The following is a 20,248-nucleotide window of genomic DNA, read 5'->3' as shown; positions in this document are numbered from 1 at the left end:
ATAACCCTCATACATAAACCAATCCAGGCGGCTTTTATACTGAAATATGTTGAGAAATGACTTGATACTCAGCGAGACGAGGGGTTAGCACAAAAGTGTTTTATTTAGGTCTCTATCCAGCACTATAGTTACATGTAAAACTGTGTCAAGCAGCTAACCTGGTCAGAGTTCTCAGATGAACAGAGCAGTGAACAAGAAGCAAAGACAGGTCATGGAAATGATGAATACAGAGAGAGAGACTGCTACATATCCTATTCAAACATATCAACCAAATACATTATAGACAGTGTGACACAAATATCTGAACATTTAGAGGAGAACGGTGATGTTTGGGACACAGCTTGTATGGCTTTAAAAGATGTGGACAATATTGAACAGTGTGTCAAGTCCCATGATAACCAGACGGCTACAGTTAAGCTAAGGCTACACCACACACTTTCTTTGGAGATGGTCCAAGAGTCACACAGAAATACAATGGCTTTTACCCATGTCGTGTTCCTCTGTAACTGTGCCTTTACCGACGCACCACAGGCAATAAGAAAATAAATAACAAATAGAAGTACGGTCATACAAAACGAGGTAGGGGGAAATATGATCATATCACTTCCACACATTAAACTTGAAATACAGATCAACTGTAAGGCGCCCTGTATTTACAGTGCGTTGCTACATTGGCCTGCTCTACTACTGAGGTCAAGAAAGGTAAAGATTGTTCTGAACATTTTGAGCACAATTTTACATTGTTACAAATTTAAAGTTTGAGTGAGATATATAAAATAGGTCCTGCTGCAGAAGATGCAGAAAACAGCCCTACAGTGCTACAGTCACCCCCATAAGCACGATGCTACAGGGGAACCTGAGCGGAAAATATGACTGAGATTTTGTTAATGCAAGGTAGTGCTACGGATAATACTGTATGGGATCTCGGAGTTGTACCTTAAATAAAAATAATATTTGGAGATAGTAGCAACAGTAGTCGCCTTTTATTTATACAGTGAACAAAGTTGAGTCAAAGTCTGAGGACTTGTGACTTCGTAAACGACCCTGGTCAAAGAATGGCTGGATGTGAGCCCAGACTTATGCAACAAACTTCTTTCACGGAAGAAGAGCTCAAAACTCTGAAAGACATCAGACCACTTTGTACTTCACGGCAAAAAAAAAACCTTACGCACAAGACATTTTACTGCATTTGCTGATGTTACTGTGTGAGCACTGTGAACTGTAAATATGCTCATAATGAACCCCCAAGTGTCTCTAACGACTCCACATAGATGTCCCTCCAAACATTAACACTGTTGACCTGACCTCAGTAAGATTCTTTGAAATGAGAATGCACACATCTACCAGGACCACTTTCATGTGTCATTTGAAAAGCTTCACTGACCTTCATCACCGTGTGCTCAGTGGTGCTGTGTCACAAGCTTTGGTACACAATTCCTGTTCCTTTAAAAAGTGTGAATGACAATGAGAGCTGTCCTACATGGGTCTGTACAAAGAGTAGATTCTAAAAGCAATATAACTTATGCTCATTATAAGAAGTGCTTGGTTAGTACTGATAGTCAACACAAAAGAGTGCTTCTGGCTAAATTGCTACAATGATAATTTCTACAGAGTATGGCTATTGTTTTGTTTCTAAAAATTATAGTAAATAGTCTTTGTACTTTAAACCATTGCTGCAAAAAAGAGGCTTGCTGTTCTTCACCTATTAAAAGTTCTGATAAAGAAGAGCTACAGCAATATTCACAGCTCCTAAAGTGCACATGTGTGGCTACAGGAATTAGGCTACATGAAGAAAGATATAGGAGCTACAGCTAAAAAGGCAAAGTCAGAGGACAATTTCTGACATCTGACACTTGCACTGTGCCATGTACTACAGCACTGCAGTCTGAAGCCGCCTTCCTCTGTCGCTTTGGAGCAGAGCGCTCTCCGTGTGGCCTCCTCAAAGCAGAGACAACAGACTTCAGTCAATTCTCACATCCTGAAGCGCGCAGATGGCCAAGGGTACTTCCAGCTCACTTGGCGATTGCTCTTCTTCAGTTCATTTCGGCATTTCCATGTTCGCGGTCGCGTCGGCGCACTGGCACGGCGAACAGGGGCAATGTCTGTGTCGGGGACGAGAGCTCGGGGTCCGCCCTCGCCACGAGGGGCTCTCTCATCTTGCTTTGGTCCGTGGCGCCGCAGCTCAGGTCCTGGCACACCTCGTAGGAGCACTTCCTCTTCTGCAGGGCCTCCGCTCGTACGGCCAGGGAGCGCGCGCACACTGTCAGGAGGACGATGAGAGTGCCCAGCAGAAGCGAAACCATGGGCCAGAGCACGCAGTGGAGCAGGACGCTGGTGTCATGGGAGCGCCTCCACAGCACGTCATCAGGCCTGCACCGGGGGAGAGGGACAGACTGATTGGTGTTAATGTTTTATCAATGCAGATTATTTCATTTGCATATACTGCTGACAAATTAGAAACTATAGACCCCTTACATCAACAGTGACTTCAGCTGGAGGCAGGAAGTGATCAAGAGTGATACGATTAAACTAAAACTAGCGATTATAAGTGACAACAGCTATAATGGAAATGGATAGGACTCTAGCTTCCCGCCTCCAGCTAAAGTTAACAAACAATTAAAGGGTTTATTCAACTGCTTTAAAGGGGGGGTATTATGCAAAATTGACTTTTTCAAGCTTTACATCATGTTATTATGTCATTCCCTCATTAAAAACATGCCTGAAGTGTTGCCTTGGCACATTCACGTATTTTTGAGTAATCTGTAAAAACTGTAATGGCAGCCGTTTTAGGGATGGGTTTGCCTGAGTCCTCCTAGGAACGCCCCCACCTCCTGGAGACGCCTCCGAGCTTTCGTCACCAGCCGAGTAACCAACCACTGCCCCTCAGCAGAACCCCCTCCCCACTGATGCCACAGACAGCGTGTGGAGGGGGCGTGTCTGAAAGGGTCAGAGGTTCTTAAAGAGACAGAGGCCTATTTCAACACATTCACTACAGCCATTTTGAGAGAGCAATTTTATACAAGGCAGTTATTTTAATCTACTGCATTTATAGTCCAGCAGAAGGTTTCGTCATCATTGTAGTGTGATATAGACTGGTGCCATGTGATTGAAAAAAGCATAATACCCCCTCTTTAAAGGAACTGGCCACTCTTTTTCCATACTGAGATATCTTCTTACCTGAACTCAGACGAGTTGATGCGTTCCTGTCTGGCCTTTACGTGTGCGCTTAGTCACACAAAAAGACTAAAGATGTTGTTAGCATTTAGCCTCTCCTCCTCTCCTCTATGGGGCCAAACAGGGGTGAAGTTAGAATTGATCAAGCTCATCCACGTTTTCCCTATTAAATATGGTTATGTGAGTAGTTACACGATCCAACTATAGTTACACAAAATCAAACATGTCGATTTTGAAGTAATATCTTCTTTTATATTCTTTAAGAGTGAAGATATTACTGTGCAGACGTCGGAGTGCTCCTAAGGTGTTATTACGCCTTACAATATAGTTCCCCTTTTTATCCGCTTCGAAAATTGACGTGTTTAATTTTGTGTAACTATACTTGGATCGTGTAACTGCTCACGTAACTGTATTTAAATAGGGGAAACGTGGAAGAGCTTGGTCGCTTGTAACTTCACCCTCGTTTGGCCCCATAGAGGAGAGGAGGAGAGGCTAAATCCTAACAACATCTTTAACCTTTTTCTGTGACTGAGCGCACGCACAAAGACCAGACAGGTACGCATCAACTCGTCTAAGCTCTGGTAAGAACATATCTCAGTATGGAAAAACGGTGGCCTGTTCCTTTAAAGGACTATATTCTTGACGAGTATCCACTAGAAGCCTGAAGAATGGGTTATACTGTATTTTACTAGTTTCAAATGAAGGTTCAACACTATGTTTTGTCTACTGCCAAATTACAGACAATTTCAGGATTCTGTAACGCGCATTCAAAGTAAGAGGTAGCTTTTCATCCAATTATGTACTCAAACGTATTGTATTATAAAACATGCTGTAATATAAAACTGTTTTTTGTTTACGGTTGCAACACAAGCGTCCCCATTTCATTTTGTTGCTGAGGTAAAAGTGCGGCTCAAGTAGTCAAGGTCATAGGTAAGCAGCATTCTGTAATTGGATGATTAAGCTGACAAAGAGAGCTCTCTGAATTTTCCCATCTCTTCAATTTTCAGTGCTGAGCTAAGAAAAAACAAGAGAAAGCACAGCCTAATCCTATACCATACACCAATACAAATTCTTTAGTACTCTTCCTTATTATCCTACAAATTATTATATCGCGGCTGCTCACTGGTAATCTCCTTGGAAACAATAGTCTGTCATCAAAATAAATTTCACACATCCCCCGCTGCAGCATCCAAGCTCGATAGCTGAAAATGGAGCCTCCAGTGAGCGCGTCTCACCTCCTCTGCTGGTTGAAGAAGCAGGTGAACGGCTGTGAGCTGACCTCGCTGGTGAAGTAATCCTCCCACCACAAAACACTGTCCCTGTTCTTCTGGTTGTCACGCTCACAGGGAGGGACATAGGAGCACTGCAACACAGCGATCAACACAAATAGGTCATCATCTCAGACAAAAAATGACAAATACAGTGTTTTACAGAATATACAAAATTCTTCCTTGGGCCTTGGCTTGTCCTCCTGTTGAATTGTTGCGTCCCCGTCCCAGCTGAGAACCACTGACTCAAAACTCATTTACCGAATTCCCCAGAGAGACTTTCTTGGAATGATTCTGAATTCAGTGCTTCTATGGCTGGATACATGACTATAAAACACAAACAATACGGTGATTGTCTCGAAAACATGTTGTGTGATGTGGAAACATGAGGGGTCAGATTTGAGAAATGAATGAATGGATGAATTAAACTTTATTGTCATTTATTGTCACTGACATTTGTTCTGGGCACATACAGTAGATACAGACGGCATCTCGTCATATAAGGGGGCGTGGCTTTGCCAAGGGGGAAAATAGAATCTTTAGAGAAACACAATTTTCCACTGTTTTTTGCCATTTTCTGGTGGAATATTAACTTATTTGTCACATAAGTAAGGTCAAGTGTAAATTGGGCCCATATGGATATTTTTTAGATTGTTCAGTAGAAGTGAAAAAACGGCAGTTGTAGCTAGCGCTAGCTAACCGTTAGCATTAGCCCGATGCAAACATGTAGCAACAGGTTAGCATTCTCCGTTATTTATGTCTTTATGGGCTATTGAACCACTTTGCTCCTCCCCATCTTTGTATCTTTATTTAGTAGAAAACTATATTCATAATTCAGCATCTGTTGAAGTCGTTTTTGAATAATTAAAGAAAGTTTAGATTTTTCTCCAAATTGTTTTCCACCTTAACTGTTTTCAAACATGACCATATATGGGTGATTCCAGAGATGCCGTCTGTACAGTGTAGACGAAGAACACAAAAGACAGAGACAGACAAAAACAACAATCAGTTCAAAATTGATATAAAAATTTCCATGTAAGCTGCCTACGACACGTCCCCTCCACCGCCAGCTTCTGAGGAGGATCACAGGAGGTGATCGAAACTAGTAAAGCAGGTAAACAAACCTTCTGTCTTACTAAAAGAACAAAACAGTCATTGATATAAAATTGATCATAAAATTAGTATGTGCATGCACATACTAACAAAACATACATGCCGATTATCCAACCGACCAGATCCTTGATCATGAGCGGAATCAGACGAAAGAATATTTACAAAATAATTGCTGTTTCTGAGAGAGGAAGAGGAGGGAAGGACAGAGAATCCACTACCGTAGGTCTCGCCCCTGGTCAAGTTCAATGTAAATGTAAACGAGTGAAAGAATGAAACTTAAAATAAAAAAGGAGTAAATGTTTTTAGCTCACATGGCAGTTTTGCTGTCAGTGGGTAGGCATAACATTGGCTGACAAAAACAAGCAGTTTTATCAATACTAATAAGCCGAATGCCCATCTCGACTGCGAATGCGTGGGTCAATCAGGCTCCTTATTTCAGCTACCAAACAAACCACTCCGCCATTGAAATGTGTGAGCGAGTTCAGGCAGCGGAGCGTGAACACTGAAGTATATTGAGCCATAACCGTGACCCATAAGGCTTACGGGCATTTGTTTAAAGACTACAAGTCTCAAGTGACATTTCTTGCAAATATTTATGTTGTCAATATCTTGAAAGCGAGGGAAAAGTCAGGACGGCGGCTCCGTAGGCAGGAGCGGACCATAGCGGACCATAGCGGACCATAGCGGACCATAGCGGACCATAGCGGACCATAGCGGACCATAGTGGACCATAGCGGACCATAGCGGACCATAGCGGACCATAGCGGACCATAGCGGACCATAGCGGACCGGGGCACGACAGAACCTGGGATCAGCCCGACACAGTCTGCGTCTTGAAATTGCAGGGAAAAGTTTCAAAACGGTGGGTACATTTCCGTCTGTCAAATTAGCGATTGATTAGCTATGTTGTACCATCAGATCACTTGTAAAAAATATAAATAAAGTCAATTTAGATGGCATAGCCTATATGTGTACATGGATCTCTCTGGTCACAATAATAATAAAAAAAGATTTCATTTACTGTCCACCTCCTTATTGACAAAAAAAAAAGAACTCTACGTTTATTTCTCACTCCAATTTAAATGTTCTAACGCAGCCGAGGTTGTAAAAAAAGACTTTATGCTAATATCGTAACAAGCTCCACGGTGACGACAAAAGCACTTTATATCATCAACTTTCCAGCGGTTAAGACGGTCCAAATCAGAGCTTTCTACGTTGCTTTACGCTAACTACTGTATCAATATTGTTTGGTAGCCGAAAGAGATTCCATTACCCATAATGCAACGGGTGACCTGAGATGGGCATTCGGCTTATTAACAACACGGCCTCTCCATGCTTCAGAAACGTGGCTCAACGTTCAGCATGTGTTTGTATCTCGGCACAAAGTTCAGCTCGGGCTCAGGCTGGGCAATAAGAGCTGAACTCTAACCCGAAAACAGAAAGGTCTGAACCCTAATTAAGTGACTCCATACTCTGTGATGGTAAGCTATGGAGCCATAGGCCCTTAGGGCCCTTAGGGTAGACCAGGGGTGGGCAATTCATTTTCATAAGGGGCCACATGAGGAGCCTGAATTGAGTCGGAGGGCCGCACCAACAATAACTCAAACTTATATCGGGATATAAGTATAATATATCGGGAGTGTATCGCTGGGGTCCATGAACAAAAGCTCCAAAATAAAAAAAAATGTTTTGATTGGGAAAATACATTGAGGAATTTTTTTCAATATCTATAAATTATTTCAATATCTATAGATTATATCTATATAATCTATAATGATGAGCCTGGCAGGACTGTAGCCTCATAAAAACGGCTTACACTTTACAAGCCTGTGTCACAAGTCTCTGCTACATTGTAGTCAATATTCATTCACTCCGCACTCCGTGGTAGTAAGCTACTATTGTAGCCACAGCTGCCCAGGGGCAGACTGTCCATTTCCCACTTGCAAGTCACACAATGTGTTGTTTATATCTTTATATCTTATTATGCCAGTGCCCTTTGCTGGACACCTGTGGAATTCTTTACTTTTATTCTTATTTAATCTGCCCCCTAGTGGCTGGAGTGAGCACTCTGGTAATAAAAATAAAAAATCACAACTCCGCACAGGAATGAGCTAGAGACTTACTTTTTTTTTTGACATGCTTATGAATTTATGCCCTACAAGTTATGGGCCGGACTGAATCATCTCGCGGGCCGGATGTGGCCCGCGGGCCGTACTTTGCCCAGGTCTGGGGTAGACTGACAGAAGCACGGCTGCCAATCTGTGCAATCTGAGACCTGACGGACATTCTCAAGGTGGTGACAACACATCAGGGAAAGGGTGATGGGGGACATAATAGAATCCAACACTCACAGTTCTCCACCTTGAGCATGGATTACATCATTCTTTGTGTAAATCTACTTCTTATACAATTCCCTTGACAACACACAAAAAAAAATGTAATTAACTAAAAGAAGAACAGAGGTTGCGTTAACCTGAACCGCAATTTTGCTGCGAAATCATAACTGCTGCCAAAAACAGCTAGTGCGCGAAAGTTAGAGAGCACTCTTGTTCTGATAACCCAGCAGGCTTCCTCGAATAATAACACACTGTCACAGAATCCAGATTGCGCTAGTGCAAGTTTCAACTCCAAACCGCACCTCACAGGAGCGTCGCAGGGGGTTGATTAAGGCCGCACTGTTACTGTGGATCAAACTGCTGCAGCAATAATGAAAGTGTGATTGGCACAGAGACGCTTAGAGAAATGCAACCACTGATAAACTAAGTGTAGTTCAGTCTGAGTGAAGAGACGACAAAGTTTTTGATTTCATTGTCCAAGTTAAAAGATGGGAGTTACATCAGGAAGGGCATCTGATGTTACAACCTACTTTAAAAATTAAAAGCTCAAACTAATGTCTCCACAAGATCATAGGAGAAAAGGGGAAAAAATGGTGTGTCACAAAATGTTACTCACTGCTGGCTCTGAGAGAAGACACTAATCTTTGTCTTGGCGTCCCAGTTAATCTGGTTAAGTCTACATGAAATGACATTACAGCTATCGTCATCCATCTGTGTTTACAGCAGGTGTTTTTCTTAAGTTTCTGATTTCTGCTGAGCTTTACTTTGTCTCTTTTGCATTTTACAGCAGTGTCTTTGTTTAAATGCTACCCTTCAAAACAACGTGGAAAAAGTATTTGGTCCCATTTATAGTTTCTTGTAGGTGAAGTGAACAAATCAACATGTGCACATCATCATCATCAACCGCTAACTGCACTGAGATGGCCTCTGGATATCCACAGCTCCTGTCATTTACATTTTTAACGTAATTAAGTCATAAATGAGGAAATAACTTAGCTAACTGGCTAAATTAAAGCACCCACCTGCCTCCTTTTCTTGCTTCCTTTTCTTCTCAGAAACCAGGCCGCTGCTTACAGCTGTACTCACATTACTCAGCCCTGATCTGCTTTATAAGTGGCAGGAGCAGAAACCTCCTTTATACAAAAGCTCATCATTCACTTCACTGTAATGTACCAGGGATGATCGCTGAGTACTTTGATTCAATGTGACGCACAATACATGCACTCTCGCCGCACAGCAAGAAGGTCCTGGGTTTGATTCTCGGGCTGCCTGTGGAGTTTGCACATTCTGTCCCTGCTTAAGAGTGTTGCCTCCAGGTTTTCCACAATAAACCCAAAGCATTCTGAGTATTAGCCTGGCTCGACATCAAGAGCTGAGTTCCCGGGCACTGACAAATACAGGGACAATAAAGTCTACAAATACAAAGTGATATTGCTTTCAAATGTTTGGACAAATATGCAAAACCCGCTCCTAAAAGGACATATGAGTCCAGCCTCTGCTAGAGATGATTAATTGCTGATGAAGCCAGAGGGTTTGGTGGGCAAATGCCACCCCCAACAAAGTCCCTGCCACCCCTATTGCCACCCTGCTGGAGAACCTATTATATACTGTATGTGTCCTGATTTTCCGGGCATTTGTAAGAAAACTCGCCTAATGCGCTTCCTCATTGGTTGAACCAAAACAACAACCGCACACTGACAGTAACTACACCGTAGAGAAGTTGCTTATTTACGACTTCTGACATGTAAATGAAGCGGCGATGGACAGGGCAGGTGGATGACGGACCTGTTGTTTATTATGCAAAAGAGGTTGAGTTTTGCCAAAATACATGTATTTAGAATACTCATTTTGAGTAACTTTATACTTTCACTTGAGAGTATTTAGAATAAAATTACTTTCCAAATATCAAATACATCCCAGTATGAATTTGCTCCATATTGCACAACATTATTAAGAAAGAACTGTTAAATAAAATAAAGATTATTATTATAATAAAGAAATGTCTTATGCCACAGTTCATACAAACACTGCACATGTGTCACATGATGCTGGATCTGCTGCTCCATTTGCCAACAGAGTTAGAGAGTTCTTCATTAATGGTAAATGAGTTTATAACAGGTGTTCAAACAATCGCAAGCTTCATTTTTGTAATTATACGCCATATTTATACATTAATATAATGACAATCAATGAGAAAGTATTCTAAAAGTATTCAAAGTATTCAGAATATAGTACTCTTATTACTGTATTATAAAATACTGAATACTTGCCTTAATACAATTTCAAAGGATTCTCTCCAACACTGCTAATGACCGACCAGACGAGTGACAATCATTGGAAAAAGAGGTTAAGAGCAGCAAGTTCTACGACTGATCCCCAGATGATCGACAGTGAGTGGAGAGTATTGATCTGTGCAGTAAAGTCGCTGTGAATGTGTGACTCCTTTGACATGAAGCACGTGTATGTTGTGTTTGTCACTCCACATTTGCCCGTGCTACACAGTGACGGTATCATATTACTTAGTCTGGGGTTGAACTGGGGTGACAGCCCCATAGACTGTGAAAAACCTGCTGTTCTACAGTAGATGGACTCGCTCAACACTGGGCTGGTCGACTTGCTCTTTGTGAAACACAATGGGGCAAACCTCGTCAATAGAGGATGATGTAGGAGTAATTTGTTCCTGTCCAGCACAGCTACAATATGCTAATAAGACTTCCATATATGAGATTTATTTATTTGTTTCTTTGGGCGGGACAGTGCATGTTAATGATGGTCTCATGCATGCAGAACATATTCTTTATTATTTTATCCAATTTCAGAAATATGAACAGTTCAGATGCCCTTCAGACTCGCAGTGTAGACATGTAGGCCAGGACTCTATAAGATTAGTGGAGCAAGCCCAAAACACACAACAATAAATGCATCTAATATGCGCGATGTGTGAGGATTGACAATTGATCCCTCTCATTAAAAGGAGAAAAGCACTTTGGGAAATAACAAAGTAAAGCTGTCTCTAGGTGCAGCGCAAGAAAATACATGTTCATTCTTGCGCAGTCATTTTAATCAATCTAAATTTAATGAAGGGGCAAAACCAAGCTAGACTTCCTAAATTATTCCTGTTTCTCTGCGGAGTCAGCGAGTGAGCTATGAGCACATTTGACAGAAGGCCAAAGGAGCATTATGAGCTAAGTGCCATAAACAATAAGCAGTCTCTGGGCAGACGTGAAACAACTGGAGGTTTGGATTTTTTTTATTTTTTTTATCAATCATCATTATTGTCTGGGAATATTACATAAATGTGCTAAACTGAACTGATGCACCTGTACGAGTGTACGAGTTTTGGAAAAATCTCCCACACTGAACTGTTTGAAACTATAGTTGATCCCTTAATATTAATCACTTATAATGGACAATGGAAGCGTATGTGAGCATTTACATACTGTGACATTATTCTGGTAACCCCTTTGTGAGTTTTTTTGTTTTTGTCTGTTAATATTTTTTGATTTTGGTTTTTTAGAAGTGCTTTTTGCTTCCAAGGCAATTTGATACTCATTTGTATGAGGGAAAAACACACTGGCATATTTGTGCTAAAGTGCACATGCTCACCGTTGAATGTTTGAATAAAATTTGTAAAAAAAAAATAAAAAAAAGGAGAAAAAAAGGAATAAGACCGTTTCAAAGATGCTTACTTACTGCAGTCATGTCATTCACAAAGTTTTGAACCAGCTAGGAAGAGTTTATGTTGGGATTTGTAGAACATTGACATCGTCTCCATCATTAAAGTTTATTAATTTATTGACAGATGTTTTGGAGCCAAGCTCATTTAGCTTTAGTCATTCAGACCACGTGCATAAGGCATCGATGTCAGTCAGTCCTGCTGGGTTTGATCTTAATGTCATGTCAGTCATCTGGTCCACAGGCAGCTCCATTAACTAATCATCCCCTGAGGACACAACATTAATGACCCCCCCCCGTCTGTCTGTCTGTCTGTCTGTCTGTCTGTCTGTCTGTCTGTCTGTCTGCCTGCCTGTCTGTCTGTCTGTCTGTCTGTCTGTCTGTCTGCCTGCCTGCCTGCCTGTCTGTCTGTCTGTCTGTCTGCCTGCCTGCCTGCCTGCCTGCCTGCCTGTCTGCCTGCCTGCCTGCCTGCCTGCCTGCCTGTCTGTCTGTCTGTCTGTCTGTCTGCCTGCCTGCCTGCCTGCCTGCCTGCCTGTCTGTCTGTCTGTCTGTCTGTCTGTCCGTGTGTCACCATCCTCATTAGTTTCAGGTAAAAGGTCACAAAAAGAGGATTGATTAGTGTGATCAAGGAAAGTCATCAAATTATGATGGTTTTCTTTAATACTGTGATATTTGGGTGTAATAATTGTAAAAAAATATATATAATACATATAATATATAATATAACATTCACGCTCAATCTGCTGAATGTGACTGGTTTTATTGCTGGGTTGCAGGTTCTAGAATATGATGATGTCATCGGACCCAACGGGGGCAGGAGCCAGTTTTTCCTATTAACAGCATTAGACTTTCATAAGTAATAGCTAAAAAGAAAATATATGAATTAAAAAATATATCTTTATTATCAGTCACTGGGTCCATGATCTCTCTGGGCAAGACCAAAAATTCCCTCAAAAACAAAATAAGTTTCCTCTATATAGTAGTATAGGCCTTTAGAATGCTGTGATGCCACCTGCAACCCAGCAATAAGTTTAAAAAATATCTGCCACAAGGAATGTATCCACTGTGTTAACCACACAGAACACCAAGCTTGTGTTTTTTAAGACACTGTACTTCACTACTTCATCTTGAGGGGGAAAAATAATAAAAACAACATTTGGAACGCTAATCTTCAATATGGTGAATGTTTTGTAAGTGCAGTTTGAAAATGCAGTGAGCCGTTGGTATTTATTCCATGGTAATAAACGAGAAGTCTTTGGCTTCATTCTGCTCCTCTGACAATGTGTGTCTGTAAGTTTCATGCGGCTGCTTTATGGTTGTTGTGATGTTTGCTTGAGACAAATTCATTTACTTGCATTGAAATAATATTTTATGAGAAGTATCTGGTACTTTTACTGAATTCATCTGACCTCCACTGCTGAGGACAAATGGATGCAGCAAAAATACAATATACGGACTAAAACAAACATCATTTTTCTTTGCTATGTTTACTAAAAATGTGTAAATGTGAGTAATTTGTGACATTGTAGCTCACGATCTTGCATCACATAATATTGAATGATTATTGTGTCGCCTGACTGATGTTTTTCAAACAGAAAAAAGCCTAAACTTTTTTCCAAAACACATGCCTGTTCTGTTTGTTCTGCCCCTCTCATAATCACTGAAATTCACCTAAATGAAGCGTGACATGTCCATCTATCTCTCACATACCCCTGCCTCTTTACATCATCCCTGTTGCGGTCACCATGGAAACTAAGCGCCATTGATGACGCGCCATCTCCCTCTATATTTACTCTGTTGCTGTAGAGACGACCCAGACATGCACTGAAGTCGAGTAATGGCCATTGGCCACTAACTGTAGACTTCATCTGCGTAAATCTGAGCCACGTCGACAAAAAGGAGAAATCTGTGTTTTTGTGTGTGTTTTTTTTTTTTACAATTTTAGCCACCGGATTGAAAGATCTCGTGCACTGTTGTATAGAAAGAACTGTAGGCTGTAGCATTTATTCATGCTACTGAAATTCTGGCTTATCTTTAGGGCTGTCCTGGCATCATTGAGCTTGTAAACGTGTCTAAAACAGTTGATTTAGGTAAATTTGCCCAGAAAGCAGCAACAGCCAGGAACTGAAGAACAACTCTTTTAAGTGATGGGTCATAAAGTACACAAAGTAAATGAAAGTTTGCTGTGCTTTACTTTTACACCAGGGTGGTATTGTTACACGTGAATCCAGTCCCAAGTCCATACATAAATCAATAGGGGTGTGTCAGGGAGGAGTTATGGAAATGAATATGCAGAGATGGATGGATTGCAGTGGGGAAAGAGCAAGTGGATTGGGAGCAGTCAGCAGTGATGTAAGGTGAGTAAAACTGAGCAGTGCGTGCCACGTGTCTGTGATGTGTTTACTGGCTGTCGTAAACTGGGGCTCTCCCTGAATGTTTGAATGACGTGCTGTGTCTGGCAACCGTTACAGTGTTACACTATGTTATGCTCAAAGATATGACTGAAAAAACTCACTGTATTTTTAGCTGTTATATTGTTTTATTTATTTAAGAAATAGCAATGGCTTTTACTGTGGCTTTGAGTCGTTCGATTCCCAGTCACATGACTATTTTACAATCACATGAAGCTACCAGAGAGTAAAACTATATGTTGTAAATAACATGAACATTGGAACTGTACTCCACATTAATCTTCTTTGAGATCTGAACCCACAATTTGATTCTGTATAGGAACTGTCCGAACCACCCATCTACTTTCTTCTCTGTGCTCTCTGAAGAAATAAACATCATATTTCACAATGGAGCTTCAAAAGCATGACAGCAGTACATTCATCCTGCGTGTCGTACCTTAGGGTTGAGAACCAGCTGTTGTTCATCGAAGTGGAGCAAAGCCACAGAGTTTGACTCCGAGTTGTTGACAAAGATCTGGAGGCACGGATACTGGGACGTGCCCTTACAGTCCGCCCCACATGTAAACACGCAGTCAAACATCTCCTCAGGCCGCAACACGGACACCACCTGCACAGAGACAAACACGTCAAGGCTAGTCAAGTCCAACTGGCCACAAAAAAACAAAGAAGGAGAAAAGGAAAGTACCAAAATGACCCTGATCAAAAGTTTATGATCAAGAGGAATGGGCCGCTTTACCGTTAGATTATAAACAGAACCTTCGCCACAGCTACCACAAAAGACTCAGAGCTGTTATTGATGCTAAATGCTAAAGGTAATGTAAACTTTGGATCAGGGTCATTTTGGTACTTTCTTTTCTCATTATGATTTAAAAAGCCAGTTGTTTCACCATAAATGGCTTCACACAACCACTAACTATGAGTGAAAAAAATAACTTATAACTATAAAATAACTAAAATTGTAAAAACTGTATGTAAACTTTTGAGCACAACTGTATCAGTGTTAGCCACACATTGGGGCCGCATGATATGAGAAAATATTGCAATATCCGATAACTGTCTAGAAAATTGCAGTCGCTTTTTGATTTGAGGAAGACTTCAATAATTTTGTAATAATAATAATTGAATGAATTGTTGCTTCTCGTGATACAGATTGCAGATCCAAACAATACAATAATTTGGCTGTATACTCTGCAACCCACACCACGCTAAAGAGTATCAAGAGGCTTATACACCAGAGGGGTTTGAAATCACTTCAATGTGTAGGCTGTGTATATTCCCTCATCAATCAATCAATCAATCAATCAATCAATCAATCAATCAATCAATCAATCAATCAATCAATCAATCAATCAATCAATCAATCAATCAATCAATCAATCAATCAATCAATCAATCAATCAATCAATCAATCAATCAATCAATCAACCAACCAATCAATCAATCAATCAATCAATCAATCAATCAATCAATCAATCAATCAATCAGTCAATCACATTTTATTTGTATAGTGCCCAACAACAACCAGAAGGTGCCCAGAGCGCTTTCCAGGATAAAAACATAAAAAGTGATAGTGAGTGGTATATAAGTAGCAGAACATTGTTATAGTAATACTGTAACCAAAGTAAATTGTAATTCTGGCACATAGGGTATAGTCAAGACATGATCGAGAATATGTGGGCCCTCAGACATCTTTTCATATGGACAAAACAGAAACACAGCCATCTATGATATACATGAAGATTGGTTATTTAAAGCAGTACTAGGTAACTCTTCCCCCTAGAGGCCATAAGCGCAACTGCAGGTGTAGTAGCAAGTTACGATTTTTTAACTTTTTAATTGTCTTGGAGAGTAAATACTACACTGACAGGAAAGGCGAAGGGAGAGAGGGTTACTGTGCACCCAATTATACAATAGACATATTTTTTTTCACTCAAAATTGGCTGTAAATACTGTTTAAAGTGACGTTAGCCCGCAGTTAGCTTTGCCCGTTAGCATGTTAGCTTCTTCTTCATGATTCCATTAGTGTGTATTGCTTTCTCCGCACCGGTGGCAGTCAAGTTGCAAACATGGTTTTCTGTCCAGAGACACCAGGGGGAGATGAAAGACCCTCCAATCATCCCATAAACACTTGTATTACCCCCACAGGGACTACGGGGAGGATTTATTAAAGTAAACACGTTACTTAGTACTGCTTTAAAGAGACACTGCGTAACATTTTGGACTATACTGTGCAAAACATGCTCATATTGACCAGCTCGACACAGAAAATACTACTACTGCAGGGAATACTCAAAGAATGGATTTGGATGAGGACCTAACCTATTTTAATGTCAAATTTGACTGACTTTTAGTCACATCTCCATGGAGGCGAGTTGGAGACTTACCCACACCCGGTAAAGTTACAGTCATGTCTTAGGAGAGCTGAGCCGCTCACAGCAAAAACACATGTTTGATTGTGCATTTATGAGGTTTTTTCCCAATGATGAAATGATCTATCTTAAAACAAAAGCTAGTATTTAAGGGGAGACACTACAGGCAAAACTCAATTTTTTCAATTTTCAGGTTTTGGGCCAAATTGGTCTCTGAACATACAAGCTTTCACCCGGAAACGAAAAATATGCCTAATCTTCACAACAACATGTTTAAATATTGCACTGATTCAATGTTCCCCCATAGACTTATATGGGAGAATGCAATTTCAGGGGCCTTTTTCTCAAAACACATTTTTCTGTCATTGTGGCGACACTATGTCCACGTCAGTCGGACCTAAAGACTTCACATTTTCCAGCCTTGGACTGAACAATATTTGGAAGATTTTTTCAGAGGGATTTTTTATTATTTAATCCCTGGCCCCATTTATTGAGTTTTGAATGTCAAAAAATAAGGCGAAAACTTATTTTTTACAAATCTTGCCACTTAAAAACAGCTTATTTTAAAACTAGACAAGAAATCCAAAATCCGCTCTGAAAAAGTCTTGGCAACTCATTCATCAATAAAATGAAACCATAAATTTGAATGTAGCTCATCGCCGAAAAGATGGGAAATTTGGGGCATTTTTAGGCATAAAACACCTTGTTCTTATATGAAAAGATAAAATGACAGAAAACTTGCAATGTATTTTTTTTCTCACATTTATGCCAGTGATCTACAGCAAAAGTTTCAAATTGATATCTGTAAATATACATTTTTTCCCTATTCACCTGCAGTGTCTCGCCTTAAAAAAAAGAATTATAAGTAAAATTCTACGCAGTGTGCCTTTAAGCCATGGAAAGTCCAAGTGTGAAGTCACCGGGCTGTGGCTCAGTGTGAGGAAAGGCTCAGTGTGTCAGGAACGGCTCAATTATCACTGTTCATTTCACTGAAAACAGTCAGCAATGTTCAGTAAAACTACAAGCACAGGAACCATGGATTTACAAAAGACTTAAGGAGCCCATTAGTGAGTTGCTGACAACAATAGCTTTACTCTGGAAGCCATCTCCTATAAACCCCATAAAACATTAAAGTCAATAAGAAATTAGACTTTTAATCGAGGCCATAAAAATATTTGTTTGCCGCACAGATATCGAGTTGGTGTCGCTTACAAACAAAGGCTATGGCGCAGTGGTTAGTGCTCATGCTTCACAGCTAGAAGGTCTTTCTGTGTGGCGTTTGCATGTTCTCCCTGTGCCTGTGTAGGTTTTCTCCGGGTAGTCCTGTTTCCCCACTACAAACATGTACAATAGGCCAGGATGAACGAGAGTGTGTTTGACAGAGAGAGTGAGGGACATCGTATGGAAATAAGCCCATAATGGTAAGAAACAAACAGTTATTAAGACAATTCAATTCAAATAACCAAGCATAAAGAGTCGATTCAGCAGGATATATATTATTAGTAGTAGTAGCAGTAGTAGTAGAATCATTATTATTATTAATGTTGTCATTATAAATTTATTATTATGAATATTGTTCATAGGAGTAGAAGGCGAGTAGTAGCAGAATCCTTTTTATATTATTATTATCATTATTAACATCATCATCTTTTTATTATTATCATTATTATTCGTAGTAGCAGTATAATAATAATAATAATAATAATAATAATAATAATAATAATAATAATAATAATAATAATAGTAATAGTAATAGTAATAATAATAGTGTATTTGGTAGGATAAGTCACTTCACTCTGGTCGTCGCGCGTGTTCAACAAACGGTCTGAGAAACACAGTGATGCGGGAGGGAACGTGCGGCTCGTGGCCGGGCTCACCGTGCAGTTGGCCGGCTTGCTCTGGAGGCTCTGAAGCGTGGGGCTGAGCCAGCAGAAGCCCAGGATGAAGAGGCTGAGGATGCCACAGGCGATCAGAAACAGTCCCAGTCTTATGCTCTTGTCCTCTGCCTCGGAGTACTCGTATGACACGCGGATCTTCGCCATGGCAGCACCGCGCAGCCCTCCTCCGCCAGCGGCATTGAGAGCCACAGCACCCGGTGGAGGGAAGGAGGTGGGCGGCGTGGATGAGGAAAAAAAGAGGTCGTATCGTGCTGCTGAAACTCAGATGAAATGAGCGCCCGTCTGCTGCCTCTCTGAAAGGTTTATCTGTCTGTGACTTCACGTGCTCCCGCCCTCGTCATACTCCAGCAGTGTTTCCCCTGAATTTAGCCACCGGCTTTATTTTAAGTCCTCGAAACCCGTCTGCTTTTGTTGTTCTGTTATTGCAAGGGCTTTATATGGTAGGACTATTGCGCGCTCATGGTACTCACCTGTTGCATATCATGGAAGGCAACACCAACACACTAAAACTTCAGCTCTCTCACATAGGCTTCTGTTCTAACTATGATTATGTCAATGAAACAACATAAGAACTTTTTTTTTCTGTTTTGGATCCGTTTAAACAGCCTCCAAAAGAGCCACACTAACATTCACTGAAAGCTCAAACCCTTTACTTGACTTGAAGTAGGAATTGTTTCCTTTGTTATATCCTATTGCATTAAGGCGAGACACTGCAGGTGAATAGGGAAAAATGTATATTTACAGATATCAATTTGAAACTGTTGCTGTCGATCACTGGCATAAATGTGAGAAAAAAATACATTGCAAGTTTTCTGTCATTTTATCTTTTCATATAAGAACAAGGTTTTATGCCTAAAATGCCCCAAATTTCCCATCTTTTCGGCGACGAAATCTGAATAATGGATAGAGCTGCATTCAAATTTATGGTTTCATTTTATTGATGAATGAGCTACCCAGACTTTTTCAGAGGGGATTTTGGATTTCTTGTTTAGTTTTAAAATAAGCTGTTTTTTAGTGTAAAAATTTTGACATTCAAACCTCAATAAATGGGGCTTAGGGATTAAATAATAAAAAATCCCTCTGAAAAAATCTTCCAAATATTGTTCAGTCCAAGGCTGGAAAATGTGAAGTCTTTAGGTCCTACTGACGTGGACATAGTGTCGCCACAATGACAGAAAAATGTGTTTTGAGAAAAAGGCCCTTGAAATTGCATTCTCCCATATAAGCCTATGGGGGAACATTGAATCAGCGCAATATTTAAACATGTTTTTGTGAAGATTAGGTATATTTTTGGTTTTCGGGTGAAAGCTTGTATGTTCAGAGACCAATTTGGCCCAAAACCTGAAAACTGAAAAAAATGAGTTTTGCCTGTAGTGTCTCCCCTTAAATAGTTACTAACTGTGAAAGACATGTAACTCGATTGTAAGGACCCATGTGTGAGGAAGGTTGTCACAAACTGAGTGGGGTTGGTCGTCCCTTTTGTTTTTGATGAGGTTTTTGCCGTTGACAGGAATTTGGGGAGACAATAAGACAAAATACGTTTTTGAATAGGCTACAAATAAATGCCCGATGTCATGATGTCATGCCTCTTTCATGAAACTCATTTGTCGACCATGTAAACTCCTTGTGACAACCAACCCCTGACCATCTGACAGAAGTTAGACATAGCTCTCACATGACTTTAACTCAAAAGCTCAATTATTGTTCAGTTCAAAGCTATGATCTACAGCGTTTTGCTAGTTTTACATTTTTCAGAATCTAATCACCTCCAGGTTTTTAGCACAAAAATATCAGACGGTTGAAAAATAGGCCAATCCCCCCCCAAAAACAAATCCTCATTTTCTCTTCTTCTTATTTCAGTGTTTTTTGAGTGAATGAAAACACATCACAGCAGCATGAGAATCAGGATGTTACATTTGGTTCAGTTATTAGTTGTAGTTACACGTTACTTCTCTGCTAAAGTGCGTTGGGGCCTGTTATAGCCATAAAATCAATAAGGCTCTC

The 20,248-nt window shown here is 40.5% G+C and overlaps 1 protein-coding gene across 1 annotated transcript; it reads right to left on the bottom strand.

The window, feature by feature from the left end:
- Window positions 1-1,975: 1,975 nt before the first annotated feature.
- On the bottom strand, window positions 1,976-18,700 carry LOC306959426 (calcium-activated potassium channel subunit beta-4-like). Its single transcript, XM_079551537.1, has 4 exons — window positions 18,224-18,700; window positions 14,414-14,584; window positions 4,410-4,537; window positions 1,976-2,370 (listed from the first exon to the last, which is right to left on the bottom strand). Exons 1-4 carry the CDS (start codon window positions 18,386-18,388, stop codon window positions 2,034-2,036), a joined length of 801 nt encoding a protein of 266 aa, XP_079407663.1. The 5' UTR covers window positions 18,389-18,700; the 3' UTR covers window positions 1,976-2,033.
- Window positions 18,701-20,248: the final 1,548 nt, after the last annotated feature.

The sequence above is a fragment of the Gobius niger genome (genome assembly GCF_951799975.1).
Source record: "Gobius niger genome assembly, chromosome: 2".
Lineage (NCBI taxonomy): Eukaryota > Metazoa > Chordata > Actinopteri > Gobiiformes > Gobiidae > Gobius > Gobius niger.
The sequence above is the reverse complement of the archived record's forward strand: the minus strand, read 5'-3'. Positions and strand labels throughout refer to the sequence as shown.

Excerpts from the sequence above, each read along its gene's own strand:
- LOC306959426 (XM_079551537.1), bottom strand. The coding sequence starts at position 18,388 with ATGGCGAAGATCCGCGTGTCATACGAGTACTCCGAGGCAGAGGACAAG. Across the intron at positions 14,585-18,223 it reads GCAAGCCGGCCAACTGCACG|GTGGTGTCCGTGTTGCGGCC; the intron begins GTGAGCCCGGCC and ends GTCTCTGTGCAG. Across the intron at positions 2,371-4,409 it reads TTCTTCAACCAGCAGAGGAG|GCCTGATGACGTGCTGTGGA; the intron begins GTGAGACGCGCT and ends CCCCCGGTGCAG.